Here is a 16879-nt window from a genome sequence, read left to right as displayed (position 1 = left end):
GTTTTTTTAACTCTTTTATCTATTTAACTAACGCTAGTTTGCAGGTATCGGCGTTACAAGAGTGATTTAGGATCACATAATGTTCTGAATCAGTCTCTGTTCCTATCGATACTTTGACTTTTGTTTTCGAAACTTGTGTTTCTCCAAACTCAGTCAAAGTGGGGGCTCCTGTAGACGCCCATTTGTGTCTCCCCAAAACCAAACCCAGTGATGAGTACCTTTCACGTCGTATCATAATCGAATGAGATGAAAGTGTGGAAGGTCTAGTGTTGCGGATAGTTTTTATTTCTTTTCTTTCTCTCTGTTTTTGAAAACCTATTTTAAGAAAACATCCAATCCTGTTTGGTTTGGTCCATGGAAAGGGTCCAATAATAGCGTAGTTGGGTTGGTTTCGAAAAGAGCTTTCCAACGATATATTATAAGCCCAATTCCGATGAATAATGAGGAAGTTATGGCCAAATTACTAAACTGCCCGGTTTGATATTTATATGCGGCCAAATGATCTAGAGGAGGGCCTAATATTGATTTATCATTCCTAATACAATTAGAATTGATTATAGTCTTCTAGATTCTTCTAGAAGGTTCTTTTCATTCCTAATTTAATTAGCATTGATAAATTAACTTTAGTTGACTTTTAAGAGTTTTAATCAGAATAAAAGAAGTGTTTTTAAGGAAAATACGATTTTCCCCTCCGGTACGGCTAAATTTTATCAAAATTAAGAAAATGCGTGGAAATTGTTTTCTAGCTCCTGATGACAGGATTAGCGTCTAGCGCTAATTCGTTTTATTCTCTTCAAAACTCCGATTCGTTTTTCTATCCATCCGGCTGATTTTCTCTATAAAGAGCCTCTAAATCTCCGTTTTCAATCATCAGATCTCATCAATTCTTCTCATCAACAACTATCAATAACAATAAATTTTCTCTAATTCTCTCTCTCTCTCTCTTTTCTAAAATAGCTTTTTTCATACAAAATTCCGCATTCACAAGATCTAGAAACACCTAGCCCAATTCGAAGTTGCCTTCGCCCTAGACGTGAAAGGTTTAATTTCTGAGGGTTTGGTCCCAAATCTCTATTTCAATTATTTAATTTAATTGTTTGTTTATTATTTTTCTTGAAGTTACTAATGTGTGTATTTTGTTATTAGAAAGAGGTACGAGGCATCCAAGTAAGTGCTTTAATTGATTTTATTGATATTATGATTCCTAGAAATCATGTTTAGATTGTTATTATGATTCATAGTGTCATGTTAAGGCATTTTGAATTTCCTAGTATCATGTTTAGGGTAAAATTATAATATCAAATATGCTTATTATGATTCCTGCAATGCTTCCTATTTTCTTCCTAATATTCTTGTTAGTATCATGTTAGGGCTAAAGCTTTGATTTTTATTGATTAGTGACATGCTAGGGTTTGTTATTAATCTCGTTAGTATCATGCCTAGGATCTTGCTATTATTATGCTTTAACATGATTATGATTATTTTAATTGTTATAATTTATGGTGATGATTATTATGTTGCTTGATATTTATTGTTATTGCTTGATCACACCTTTTATGCATGTTTAAAGGAAATTTGTACTTGTAATCACGCTTAATAAGATAATTAATAATCTTGTTTAGGGTTAATTTGATTATAATTTAAGTGATCGCCAATAATAGATTTGTTTGTGCAATAATATTCAACTAACATAGATAAACAGGTTTAGGGTAAACCTAATGATTGCATGTTAGTCAGAAAGCGCACATGAATACGATCAGAATAAAGTAGAGGCCTATTATTAGGGAAGGTTCAATCTCTTTTAGGTTGGATTTGTACCTTCATCCCCGTATTACCAGTCATGGTTCCAGATCTATTGGAGTTGACGATCTCCTGCATCGTTAAGGGGTGTAGCCTTCACCCTGTGAACGGTTTACAAGTTCCTAAAATTTGTTGGCGACTCTTTTGCTCTAGCTTCCTTCCCTTTGGACGCCACCATGCTTAAGTGTATGATCACAGTGAGGTTCAAGTTAGGGATAATGCTTGAAATATTCCCTACAGGTACATACTTGGTAATTTTGATTGTTAATAAAGTGATCACGATAATTAGTGATTTGTTTGAGTATTAATACCAAACGACTTAGCAATAGTCAGTTTGGAGGAGCAAATTGAATCTTTGTATGCATGTCTCTTTAAGTTGCAAATAATTATGTCATAGAAAGAATGAGTAGGGGCTAATATGGGTGGAATAAGCTTCATAGCCTAATTTCATACCTTTATCTCCAAATTTTAGATTGTTCAAGACCACATTAAATCAACAATTTAATTTCCTAGATTGTTAAAGGGTGTAACTAACTTTAATTACTCAATTGTGGTTGCCTTAATTAGAAGTTGCTTTTGGAACAAAATTCTCCTCTATGCGTAAGGGTATTTCAGGTATGTCCAATGTCTAAATGTCTAATGTCCAAATGTACTTGAGCTTCGCCTAGCATGGATGTTCGAGAGCTACACCTGCAAGAAAGAGAAGGTAAGCCGCCCTGGGAAGTTGACCCGAGAACGCCCCTCCGAGTCTCCGATGCTCAAGTCCGTGATGCACTTTTTAGAGAGATAAAGTAGTGAGAAATTAAAATAGTGAGAGAATGAGACATTAGAAATTGTTACACAACCTTAATCATTGGCTGCTATAGTTGTACTTTGGTGCCAAAGTTGTATTTTGTTGGACAAATTAGGGATAAATTTGTACTTTAAATTGATTATTAATGTTTGATTAAGGATGATGGGTTAGATTATAGAGGGGTAGTTGTGTCATTAAATCTATATTCGGCTTTAGACATGGACTAGGCCCAAACAAGATTTGTCCCTATTGACATAGAATAATGGACCTTTAATTGTGGTTGCCTAAATTAGTCAATTTCATATGATGATCCATTAGAGGTTTACAAGTTTCTTTAAATATGTCTTGGCGACTTACTACGACTTTGTTCCTTATCTGTCCCTAATTATAGTAGTACGAAGAAATCAGTTTACTCAGAAAGAATGTTCCGAGTAATTAGGTTGTGCTAATTTAATTTGTAACTTTCCAATATTATTACTGAACATATGAAGCAATAATCCACTTTCAATTCTGCATTCAGAAGTGTCTTACACTTGTCTGGTTTGTATATTCATCAAGAAGAGCTCCCATCAGAAATGAGAATTTGCTGTTTTATTCTTTAATTGTTTACAGTCCGTAATTTTGGTATTGATCTAATAGAGTATAAACATATTCACAGGCTTCAACCATCAGCATAACTTTTTGGTTATATTGGACCTTTAGCAGATACGATATGCTTAGCATAACTTCAATAATTAAGAGAATTGAGAAATAAACACCAGTTCATCTTCACTTTCCAATCACCTGCATTGCGCCACTAATTACATAACAAAGGCACGCATGCTGGGAGGCTTACAACCTGTCTATTACTAAGCCACCTTCTTTTGGGGCACAACCTAAAATGCTCTCATCTATATGAAAGATTTAAGTTCAACCATGATTGGAATATTGTTTTACATTTTTTGCTACTGTTTTTTTCATAACAGATTGTACCAAAAGATTGTATAGACTTATTCTTGTGCTTCGAAAGGCTTGTATTTCTTAACAGATCCAATAAGTCCCTGTAACGAACCAGCTGCAGCTATCAACGACACTATCAGGCACACAAGGCTAAGCGTTTTAAGAGCTATCCACTTTGTCGAGTACTTAGGAACCTTGGCTTGTGAGATGTGCATCTCAACAGGGAAGAACACGGTCAGTGGCCAAAACGATAATGCTCCAAGTAACCCAAGGAAATCGTTGAAGAATGGGAATAACATAGCTAGTATTGCTGTTACTATCACATACGACGTTCTCCAAACAAGCCTAAACCAGTTGAAGTAGTAGATTCCGTTGCCAAATGGGATTTCAATTGGGTGATCCCTAGTTATGAATTTGTTTTCCGGCCAATGCTTCTTTGACCAGGTCTCAACAAAGCTAAAGACAGGCTGGGTGAAAACCTACACACAATAAAATCAGCTTCTAAGTCATGTTGCTCATATTATGTTAGAAACTTATTAGTACGCGATAAATTTTGTCATTGATGAGGCTATTAATAGAGAAGGATGAAAAAATTGCACCTGGTAAGCACCAACTAGATGAACAGCAATGCACACGTTGGCAAAATCAATGAGCCAAAAAGGCTCGTAAAATCCAAATCCGGTGAGGAAATTTCCAGGGGCTTTGCTACCGAATGCAGCATAACCAAAACAACCACAAAGGATATAGAAAAGGCTGGTGGTGGATACTCCAACCAAAGATGCCTTCTTCATTACTTTGTTTTCCGGAGGGGATGACTTCAGTGTGTCCTGTAACATCGATCAGATTGAAGAACCTCTTGGTGAGTTCATTGCAGATACAATAAATAGGAGTCTGATTAAGAAACTACAAAACTTGCATTGTTGGGGTAAGATGTAAACGTGCATTTTGTACTATGCAAGCATTTCATTTTATCAAGCATAAGGTTATAACTCAAAACAAAGGGAGTTTGGCAGAACGCACAGTTAGCTCAACTAAGCTTCCATATAATCAGAATTCATTATATTAATATGCATTATAAGTAAACTGTTTCATATTAATAATTTCATCATAGTTGCTATATTCTTATTGAGGCTGTCATTAAACTGATAATTCCCATCTTTAAACTTCATTCGCTACCAATTTCCTTTGGTTCATGGATTAATTATTCATGTTTTTTTTTTTTTTTTTCCTATGATAATTTCTATTTGTATGTGCACATGAGTGTCATACCAATTCAAGGACCACAAACTTATAGACTATTTTACACCCTCTCTCAATCCGGATTTCAATATCACAGAACTAGATCAAATTACACGAGTCATAAACTTGACTGTTGGTTCCGGTGGTTGGGAGTAAAAGATTTCTACATGGTTGAGATCTTTTAGAGCAATAGAAATCGTTGAATTTGACAAATATATAAGCATAAAACAAACATTTGTACAATATCTTCGAATTTTCCTTGGATATGAAAATGATAGGTTAAGATACTTCAGACGTAAAGAGCTAGAAAGAAAAATGCCCTCAAACAGGACAAGCGCTTTCCTTCTCAAACCAAATGACTAGAGCTGTCTTTCTGACCCGAACAGTTAAACCCAACTGTTTCGAACCGATCCGAAAAGGAACTGAACTGTTTAAAACCCGTTTTTTGGAAATCGAAAACTGACCCGACCCAATTTTTTCCAAACCGAAACTGAACTAAACAGAATTTGTGCAAACCGTTACTAACCCGACCCGTTATCAAGCCAAACCGTTACAACCCGAAACTGAAAGCAACCCAAACCGATTACGTTTAAACCCGATAGTAACCCGACCCGTTTTAAACCGAAAACCGTTATAACCCGATAAAAATCCGATAAACCTAAATCGTTCCAACCCGTAACCCGTTGTGACCGAACCGGTTATAATTCGTAACCCGTTGTGACCAAACCGTTTACGACCCGTAGCCCGTTATGACCAAACCGTTTAAAACCCGTAACCCGTTATGACTGAGTCATTTACAACCTGTTACCCAATATGTTTACGATATAATCTGTTTCAACCCACTACTCGATAAACCCAACTTATTTATGACTTCACTTGATTATAACATGACTCGTTCCTACCCATTATCTGACTAATTCGACTCGATAATCATCCGACTCAATTTTAACCCGATATGATTTTGATTAGAAACCCGTTTCAAATTGGGTAAACTCGTTTTCAAACCAACCAAGTTCAATCTAAACCGATTATAACCGAAACAATAATGGTTGGACCCGATTTCACCCGATCTATTTTGAACCGAAACCCATTTTCGAACCGACCCAGTTAAACCCAAACTGATTATGACCCGAACCAATTACGACCCGTCCTGATTAAGACCCGAACTGTTTTTAACCGAAACCCACATTAAATGGGCTAAACCCGTTTTCAAACCGACCCAGTTCAACCCAAATTGATTATGACCCGAACCGACTAGAACCCGACCCGATAAGGACCCGATCCGAATAGAAACTGCAATTAAAAAAACCAAACTGAACTGACCCGATAATTTTCAAAATCGACCCAAACCGACCCGCTTATTATTTTAATCCGTTATAAACCGACCCGTTATAACCCAAAACTAATAAACTCAACCCAAATCCAAACTGTTTAACCGAATTGACACCCCTACAAATGACCCTTTGGTTCAATTCTTGTGGGCCTAGCTTTGGTCCCTATCATTTTGCCCATACCTAACAAAGATGGCTTTGTCACTCTTAATTATAGGGTCGGTTCTCCGCTTCTCATTAATTACGTTGTCCCATGTGGTATTGTCCGCAACATATACTCTGTCCCAATTTAGTTCATCTATATTTGTTTTTAATTTTTTTTTTTTCCATTCATTCGATTTAATTTGTTTGTTTCTAATATTAGAAGGGCTTAAAAGTTTCTATATTAAAACTCTTTTTCCACTACTCTATCACATTTATTAAAATTAGTTAATACTCTACTATGTTCTGCAATCATAAACTTATGTGACGTGATATATATGTACTCCCTCCGTTACATATTACTCGTAACAAAGGAATATTTTATGTCTTACAAATAATACCCCTTTATTGCAAGTAATATGTAACGGAGGGAGTAAATTAAATAGGGACAAAGGGCGTACACGAATGGGATTGAAATGTTAAATCTGTGAATAATATCACGGGTACCATGACTTAGCTACGAGACATCAAATTCGTTTTCTCTTATATATGCTACGGAGTACAAATTTGGCTTAATTTATTTAATAAAGTTAACATCATGCTAGCGTGGTCATCATGTATTCATCTATTCTCTCTAAAGGTATGTTAGTTCTCTCCACATGATATGTATGGTTTTAACGTTTCATGTCAATATAATAAGATCTAGTTTTTGTGTAGTCCCAAATCATTCTGGTTTGGTTGGCTTGGTATAAAACTTTTTTCTTTTGTGTGGTCTAAACTTTCACTTCATACAATTCATACCATTGATATAACCAAATCAAATTAACATACTAATTGATCAAAACCAACTTACTCGACAAAATGAACTCATTTCAATCCCTACTATACCCGATTATCCCGACTCAAATCGAACCATCACCTCACGTTGAAATGTAATTGGAATACCATTTTTTTTTGTGTAGCCTTTAACAATAATTCAAACATATATGTTTTTTTAATACAAATGAAAAGACATCATATACTTAATAGCATTAGTTTCTAATAGACAATAATAAACTAATATAAGCTGAATATAAATATAATTATGTAGTTTGACTTCTACTTATCTTACTTAGCTAGTCTAATTCAAACAAAAGTAAGTAAGAAGTTTAAGTAGACTAAACAAATTAACTATCTTAAATAAATAATATCTACAACTTACATGAAAAGATTAACCATTAAAGTTGTGCCAAAAGGTCATGTTCAACCCACTAGCTTTTGGAGGTATCCATATTCCATACCCCCATGCCTTTTTGATGTGACAAAGCATATGGACTAAACTAGATTTTCGGGGATATCAATTGGGGACCAAAATTCTACAATGAGAAGAGAGTTTTTTTGTCTATTAAATTTTCATGAATTCTTTCTGAAAAAAGTCGAAAAGAAAAGCATATTTTTATGGCCTCAAGATCGACATTCTCTGGTCCAACATTAACGTATGATCCATGGTAAAGCAATTTTTAAAATAAAATAGTGCGGCATCGACAAAAGAATTCTTTCAAATCCAAGGAAAAAAGTGTTATTTTTGGAAAAAAAAAAAACAAAAAAAACTTAAATTTATGTCACAATTCACAAGTTTTTTTTGGGTTAAAACCAAGATAAAGACTAGCATGATCATGCAAACATAAACGGCAAATTACAAATTACTTGATAAGAGAAAGATACATTAATGTGAATTATCAGCTAGATTAGTCGGTTAAAATATAAAGGGGTGATACTTAAACGTAAAATCAAATGTCATCTATATTATTTTTCTTTGATATACCCTTCATCTATAAATTATATATGATGGGTGTATTAAGTGATAATTGAAGTAATGGCGTGATATATTAGTAATGGGACACTTAAATGAAACTAGCCATTATTTTTTAAGTATAAAAGTGGGACACTTGTAAAAGACGGATGGACTATTATAATTTGAGTAGAGATGCAAATAAAAAGCACTGAAGAAAGAGTTAAAATTTTATTAGTCATAAATTACGGAATGTCGGCGGAAATTAGTTAAAGAGGAGTCTAACTGCTATAAAAATTGAGAAATGAATCAAATCATCAATATACAGCGGAAAAGTAAAATTAAAGATAAGACAGTTGAAAAACAATGGTCAATGTTACTGAATTTAATGGCGTCAATCAGCACGTGGCTTATCTATTTTTGCAAAACCAGTCACATAGTCATACTATGCACTCGATTTCCAATTCCTTTTACGGAGTAATTCTTCTTACGTAGTATTCACTTATAATTCTTATACACCTTACTAGTTACTAGTCTTACTACCTTTGTTTCATACTCCTTATTCACTTATGTATAACAGTATATGTGTCTCTTTTGGTTTTTTTTTTTTAAATCCGTTATTTCTCTTTATCTCTCTGTTTATTATTACATGCATTTCTAACTTTCTCTATCAATTTAAATTCATAAATAGAGATAGTAAATTTTATATATATACACCTAAAGGTCATTTTTTTTTCTCCCGAAAAAAAACATGTTAAAGTCACATAAAAATATCTTGCTATACTTATTTTTTTTGAAAAAAAAAAGAGTAAGTCCTAATAATTTGATAAAGTAGTAAAATAATTTCTAGTATATGATGAGTATCACTCTCTCCGTTTTTAAATACTTGCTCCATTTCTTCATGCGCGGAGTTTTAGGAGAAATTGGAGAAAGTAATAAAATATAGAGGTAGTGGATACTTGAGAAAATAAAAAATTATAAAAAAGTAAAAGTAGTGGAAGAATAGGAGCAGAGAGAGAATTATGTTGGGTCCACTAAAAATGAGAAATAAATTAAATTTTGTAAAAACTTTTCAAAAAAGAAAATAGAGCAAGAATTTAAAAACGGCCGAAAAAAAAAGTGGAGCAAGTATTTAAAAACGGAGGGAGTAGACAGAATACACTTTGGTCACACAATAGTTGGCTATCTAATTTTCTAAATAATTGAAAATTTTAACATCCAATAAGATTGGAGCAAGTGACTGAATTAGAATTTAAAAGTGGTCTAATTAAAAATATCAATCTACAATTGTATAATAATCCAAATTAAACTTTGACTAGTAGTCGATAATGATTAATCACTCTGACGAACCAAAATCAAATCTTCGTAGCCTCAAATTATTTAAAAGACACGGTGTTTTGACGACATGAATTCCGCGAATGATGACGGAGAAAACAGACTATTTGTTGACATGAACGAAAGAAGACGCATCTGTTTTGTTTTATTGACATAATCACATTATGTCAATTATTCTAGGAAAACAATTTTTGATTGTTTAGATTAGTTCCATATTAATTATTTCTAATAAGTTAAGTTTGGACAAATAAAAGGATGATCGAGTTCAACAACCAAAATAAATCCAAACATTTTAGTGACTAAGTATGTATTAAATAAGTACTCATAGTATTTATTTTATAAAATCAATTCATTTCATACAAGTTTTAATATGTAAAAATCTAGTGCATAAAATATAGACTACGTGTCTGTTCTCATACGTTTATTTTCATTTCATTTCAGTTTTGTTCAGCTCCTAATTTTCTTTTCTTATAAAATATTCATTTCATTTCATTTCAGTTCAGCTGAGTTCAGTCAATGAGAACAGACCCTACATATCTAAACTCAAGAGAATGAATGACGTATATTATCACTACTAGACTATTTTTTTTATTCACTTGAATGTAATTTTCTTCAACGCAAGCTTATGTTCACAAGTATTTTGTTTTGCTCGGTCAGGAGGGAAATCCTTAATTTGGTTTTGTGTAAAATGCAAACTAATGTAAATATTTGGAATGAGCGTAGGAACTAGGAAGAGTGATTATGTGATAAAACGAAAAAACATGAGAAAACATGAAAACAAGCGAAAACAAAAGTCGTGTCACAAGCCTAACGGTGAAGAAGAGGATCGGAGTTAATTCGAGTACACATCCCTAGTTAGGTGCGTCACATGCAACCATTTGGCACACCATCTCAATAATCAACCTTCTCCCTCCATGCATCTTATGACCCCAGAAATTATTATTCTTATTTTTATGGACCCTAATTTAAGTATAACAGTCCAAATTATTTTACCGATATATCAACTACTTTGGATTTGTGTCCTTAAATAATTAGTTGGTACCTAAGTATTTTTTTTTATATATACTTTGTATAAATATATGTGCAAGATAAATTTCCTAGATAAACTCCTATGTTACAGATAAAATCATGTCAGTCGATATGGACCAAGTAATTGCATTAGTTTAGGTAAGAGAATGGACTAGTCATACTATCTTACCGTCACCACCAAGTAAGCTTGATTAATACTTTAATAGTGTACGCGGGAACACGTAAAGTCGTAAACTATTGAGCTAGTTTTCATTAAATTTAATTATAGATACCATATTTTGACATATAGCATACCTAATTATGTAATAGATGCTTTGCACATACAATTTCTTCCTAGTCATATTGGAAAAGAATAAGCAGCCAAACTTTGTATTATCAAAAGAGAAAGGTTGGAGGATAAAACTTGCCTGAATTTCGATGAGGACATTAGAATAAGCATAGGCAAAGGCAATATTTCCAATAGCTTGAAAACACCTCCACACTTTATCTGCGGCCGTCACGTCCACTCCTACCGTTACTCCCGTTAATGATGTCCTCCCTAATCCTCCGCCTTCACAACAATATTTTAAACAACCGTTACAATTATATTACAATTAAAAACAACAATAGCAACACACAAATCTTAAACAATACTTCTTCCGTTCCAGTTTCAATTATTAGTATTGCAATAAAGATGAAATTACGCATTACAAAACACATTTTATATGTTAAATATCTAAATTGTATAAGAGTAAAAATTATAAAAAGTTGATATTATGAAGGTATTTTATGAGACGAATCTAATAAAATCCCATATAACTATATTTTGTTTAACGTATAAATCATATTATATGATCAAACAAAAATGATGAAAAGTGTAAAAATATCATTATTGCAATATTATTAAAATGGAGAAAGTAATTCAATATATCAAAGTTAAGCCTTGTTCACTTCACCTTTACAAAATAATATTAACTAAAAATAATTTCAGTTTAGCAAAAATAAGTTCAGTTCAGTTCAGTTCAGTAAAATTAATATCAGTTCAGTAAAATAAGTTCAATTCAGTAAATTAAATTTTATTAAAGAAGAATTATAATAAAAAATTAGTAAAAATAATTTCAATACAGAAAAAATAATTCCAGCTTAGTAAAATTAATTTAAGTTCAGTAAAAATAATTTTAGTTCAGCAAATATACTTTTGTTTCAGTAAAAATAATTTCACTTCAACAAAAATAAGGTGAAGTAAACGGGGTCTTATATAATAAAAATAATAATAATAGTAATAATAATAATAAGAATAATAATAGTGGAATATTTGGATGCACATGATAAAATGATAAAATAGATGTAGAGAATATAGAAAGAGAGAAGATGATATGGAAAGGTGGTCCAAGGAATATAGATGAACGTACCAGCAACTTTGGCAATGGAAAGAGCGAGGCCAATAGAAGAGTAGGCAAAAGACATAATAGCTGCCACCATAGAAAGCCAAGAAAGCTCGTGAAAGTTGGGGATTTGGCTCAGCAGTATTTGGATACACCCAAATATTATCATAAACGGAGTGTTTGATGTGCTACACTTCACATGGTGCCCGTACTTGTGGAAACAGTTTGACCTTTTCACCGCTCTGTTCCAATATTCCAACATTCATAATTATTATTATTGTACTAGTAAATGAATAATACTGTGTACAAAATTTATTTTGATTTGAAATTACACCTTAAAGAAACAAATAAAAGTCTTTCATATTTAATGTGTATTTTTTTTTATTCCCTTTTAATTGAACAAAATTCATCATTTGTAGACTCTATTTTAAAAAAAATATATACATCATTTTAATCACTCAAGTTTCATGATCATATTACTTTATCAGCTAACAACTAAATACATATGAAACAGAGAGTAAGGGATAACTCAAGTGGTTAGAGCTCCCCTCTCGATTGAAGGTGATTTTGAGATCAATTCTCATCACTTGCCCTTGTGGCTCTCTCAATACCAAAATAAATACGTGTGGAACTGAAGAATGAAACTTTACTAGGAAACGGAAGCAGTATTGTTTTGGATTTAAAAACGGAAATCATTTACACACCTTAGCTTAAACACCATTATTGTTAGATGGCATATAGGGAGTTATTTTAATTAAGACATTGTTTGGCAAGAAAAGGAAACAATAAAATCTAGTTCATACTCAACTACTACTAAGGCATGAGGACTACAAGCCAAAATTTGATAATTGCAAGTTACTTAAACAACATTGATCATAAACTTGGATACTAAAGTGGAATCTTTGACTTACACCATGCTTATTGAGGCAGTAATGGTATATCCAATTGAGACGCCTACCAAATTCACGTATTGAGCTAGGCCACATAGTTGGACTTTCCTGCCACCTGAAAATATATAACATAAGTAACGTACAACAAACCGTCAAATTTATTATGTGAAAATCCCAATGTTATATTTTCTCAGGTTTTTATTCAATTCAATTCCCTTCCTCAAAAATCAATTTACATTGTCAAAAGTCAAAATGAAAATAATCTGCAATCCTACTCGAAACAGACATGTAAAATATTATGCATGTCTTGTAATGACATTGTAATAATCGATCTTCAATGGATGCTATATGAAATGGACATATGAAATTAACGCTCTTGTGTCATTGAGTTTTTAGGTCCAACAATGGAATTAACGGCACTTAGATACATTTATAATCAATTATGTCGTACGTATAACTATTTTTAGACGTATAGTTGGTAACGAATAGTGGATTGCTAAACACCGCCAACAAAAATGATCACCACCGCCAACATTTGGTGTGAATGGTCAATCATACCCTTACAACTTCACCATCCCTTCATCCTTCCGGCAACCCACAATCCCTTCCAACCGGCGATCACAACCCCTTTTGACCAACGACCCACCACACCCCCCTCTATGACAACCCACCACCTTCCCTGGTCGGCGTGAAGGTGGTGGTTTTTTTATTTATTTTAGGCAACCGTGGTAACCGGAGCCCAAAACCGGTTACCGTGCGTGGTAACCGGAGCCCAAAACCGGTTACCGTGTGTGGTAACCGGAGCCCAAAACCGGTTACCGTGCGTGGTAACCGGTTTTGTGCTCCGGTTACCGTGCACCTTAATCGATTCTATGGTAACCGGAGCCCAAAACCGGTTACCATGGTAATTGGTTTTGGGCTCCGGTTACCATGCACGGTAACCGATTTTGGGCTCCGTTTACCATACACGGTAATTGATTTTGGGCTTTGGTTACCAGGATTGCCAGAAAATCTGAAATTTAAAAATAAAAAAAAAGGAGGGAAGGTGGTGGGTTGCTAGTGCGGTGGTGATCGTCGTCGGTCAGTGTGGTGGGGGTGGTGGTGGTGTTAGTCGTCAATTAGGGTGGTGGTGTCAAGGTGTTATCGTGTTAGTGATTGATGGCAAGAGGGAAGATAGTAGTGAAGTACTAAGGACATGATTGTCCATTCACACTAAATGTCGGCGGTTTTGATGATTTTGGATGGCGGTATTTAACATCCCCAATGAATAACGCTGGACTACAGTTGCAGATAAGAATAAATATGGTGATTTTAATGCAATTATATGCAACGGTTACAGAAAGAAAAACACATCCACAAATTTCATGATAAGAATGTGCTCAAATTTACCGGCATCATATCCAACAATTATCAAAGTTGGAGTAGCAGCAGCTTACTACTGTACTTATCTAGCACGAACTAATTTATCACACATATTGTTTTGACTTTTTATTACACAAGTTTTACGGAATGCAAATTACAATGCCAGATAATTATGTTAGACATAAGTTTCCGCTCTCATTAATTGATAAAATTAAGGGAGACTTGGATATATCAATCACAAATCCTCATCTATGGAGTTATAATTCTTCGTATTTTGACTTTATACTATTGAACAACTATTCTTTGTGTTTTGACTTTTTATTATTGAACAATTACCGTATAAATAATAAAATAAAAACATTAAAAGACGTAAAAAAGTACGAAATACGAGTATTCTATAATTTTTTTTTTTTTTGGAGGAAAAGTACTTCATAATAATTTAAGTAAACATTAATATACCAAAATTACACCATTGATCCTCCACAGTAATAAACCATCATCTCACTAATCCATGCATGTTAATCAAACAATCTACAACCATAAAATTTAGGACCAAATGGCCCACTCATTTTCCGCTCCACCTAAATTTCAGGAAAAAGGGGATAATTCTAATTGTAATTATAATGCGTAATAACATAAGAAGAGGTAACTTATTTACCTAAATTTGCTCGGACAACTTCCATGTAAGTATAGTTTCTCTTGCCGGTAACAGGGTCCGGTGAACGGTAGGCGTCGGCAAGCATCGTCGAGGTCATGTATGTAATAAATGAAAATGATATCAGTACCGCCGGTCCAATCGCCCATCCTAGCTGTGCTATTGCCCACGCCAGCGACAACACCCCTGACCCTATCACCGCCGTTATTATGTGCGCGCTCGCCGATATCATCGTCCCTTCATTTTTTTAACCAATTTGGTTAATAACAACGGTGGTAAATGAAAACAATTAGAAAAATTACTTAGATTACCGTGGTAAATCTAATGTGATACAGAAAATCATAATTATTTAGTACAACTGTACAAGTACCTCTTTTTTTTTTTTTTTAGAGAACTCACAAAATCCTACCTTTAAAAGAGATTGTATTCCTTTAGTCTCAAAATCAATTATTGTAATGAGTTATTGACATTCACTTTTAATAAATCAAATTTTAAATGACTTTGATCAGCCTAATTTCATAATCTGGATTTTTAATTGACCTTCAGTTCTTCGAAAAATGTGAGTAAAAAACAAATTATACTTTTACTTTATCCAAAGAGAAAATAACACAATCGTTACACTAGTAATGGTGAACAACAATTCAAGTAGAAAAATCACTCTTAGCCGTTAAAAAGAAAAAATAAGTAGTATTTTCATTTTACAAAACTAACGGTGTAACGGAAAACCTCTGTTTTTTGGGGGGTTGTGAGAGGATGACACGACTGACACCGATAAGTGGTGCAACCGTTTTAATTATAAATCTAGAAGAGTAAAATTGGGGGAGGAGGAGGAAGTTGTGGTGGCTTACCGGTTCGTTTGGCGCGGCCATCATCATCAAGGTTCTTATCGAAATCATGAACATTTCCGGCATGGCCGCCTTGCTCTATGTACAAATTGTTGTTGTTGTTGTTGTGAGTAACCATGGTTTTCTCTTCCTGATTGAGTCAGGGTGGTTATTGATTTTTAATAACTAAACCCCAGCGGGGAAACTCAGACTTTATATTCTTTTGTTGATAGTCTGGTGCTTAGATATGAGACATGAGTTGGAACCAAGAACTATTAAGAACTATTATTTATAATACTTTGTTTGAGCTATAAAAAAATAAAATAAAAATTATCCTGTCTATTTCAAAATAATGAAATAATGTTTTCAGTTTCACTATTTTAGAATAATTTTCAAATTATCACAAATGGTAAGAATCATCAATATTAAATTGTACTTTGACTGTATTATATCACTGAGACATGAGTATTAATTTTACAGTGTGTATTACTGTGTAATCAATTCATTTTATAGTCGTTGATTATTATTTTTTTAAATTAATATATCCATATTAATTATTTTGAGAGGAAAAAAGTGATATTAATATTAACTTAAGGTAAAAAAAAAAAGAAAAAGAAATACTCCGTATTATTTTAAAATTGGGTATCCAAAATGTAAGGGGAAAAGGAGAATCCTAATTAATAGCGGTGGGAATCTAAAGTCAAAATTATGGGAGTGTGGAGGATGCGTGAGTAGAATGATATTCACATTGACTCGCTTATTATGTTATTTGTGTAAATGAGGAGGGATCATTGATGTGTTTTGGTACGAGTAATATATTTGACATTTGGCGGATTTGATATTTTTCTACAAGGAATGTTTGGTACTCCGTATTTTAGGAGGTATTTTAGTGACATTAGAGCAACTCCAATGGTTGAGAAAAGGGACTAGCTTGAAATATTAAAAATTTTAAGTTAGTAGCTACACCATTGTTGCACATCTTGTTGATTAGCTTTGGCAAGCAAATTAGCTTTGTAAAGCTAATTAGCTTGGCAAATATTTATTAGATAAAAAATATTATAAATTTAAAAATAAATTAATTTACAACTAGCTTAACCATTGGAGCAATAAATAGCTTGAATTGTTGTAGCTTAAGAAGATGATGTGGCATGCCAAGCTATTATATAAATTAGCTAACCATTGTAGTTGCTCTTATAAGAATACCCTATATATATAGGATTTTAAACAACGCATTTTATTGTATTCAAGGGTCTTTATGAGTATAAAAATAAACAAACAATTTAAAAAGAACAACAAAGAAAATCCAATCTATTGTATTCAACATTTAAGTTGCACTTTGGATTGAAAATCCAATTCATTTGAAGTTTCTTGATGATAATCGTCACTAAATTGGAGCCTTTAAATTT

At 33.2% G+C, this 16879-nt stretch overlaps 1 protein-coding gene across 1 annotated transcript; it reads right to left on the bottom strand.

Moving 5' to 3' along the window:
• Positions 1-3302: 3302 nt before the first annotated feature.
• On the bottom strand, positions 3303-15744 carry LOC110688750 (amino acid permease 6-like). The gene is made up of 7 exons (XM_021865507.1): positions 15498-15744; positions 14653-14886; positions 12654-12747; positions 11770-11984; positions 10786-10928; positions 4132-4359; positions 3303-4011 (listed from the first exon to the last, which is right to left on the bottom strand). The coding sequence occupies exons 1-7, from the start codon at positions 15610-15612 to the stop codon at positions 3583-3585; spliced, it is 1458 nt and encodes a 485-aa protein (XP_021721199.1). The 5' UTR covers positions 15613-15744; the 3' UTR covers positions 3303-3582.
• Positions 15745-16879: the final 1135 nt, after the last annotated feature.

Source organism: Chenopodium quinoa, unplaced genomic scaffold (genome assembly GCF_001683475.1).
Source record: "Chenopodium quinoa cultivar QQ74 unplaced genomic scaffold, ASM168347v1, whole genome shotgun sequence".
Classification (NCBI taxonomy): domain Eukaryota; kingdom Viridiplantae; phylum Streptophyta; class Magnoliopsida; order Caryophyllales; family Amaranthaceae; genus Chenopodium; species Chenopodium quinoa.
The sequence above is the reverse complement of the archived record's forward strand: the minus strand, read 5'-3'. Positions and strand labels throughout refer to the sequence as shown.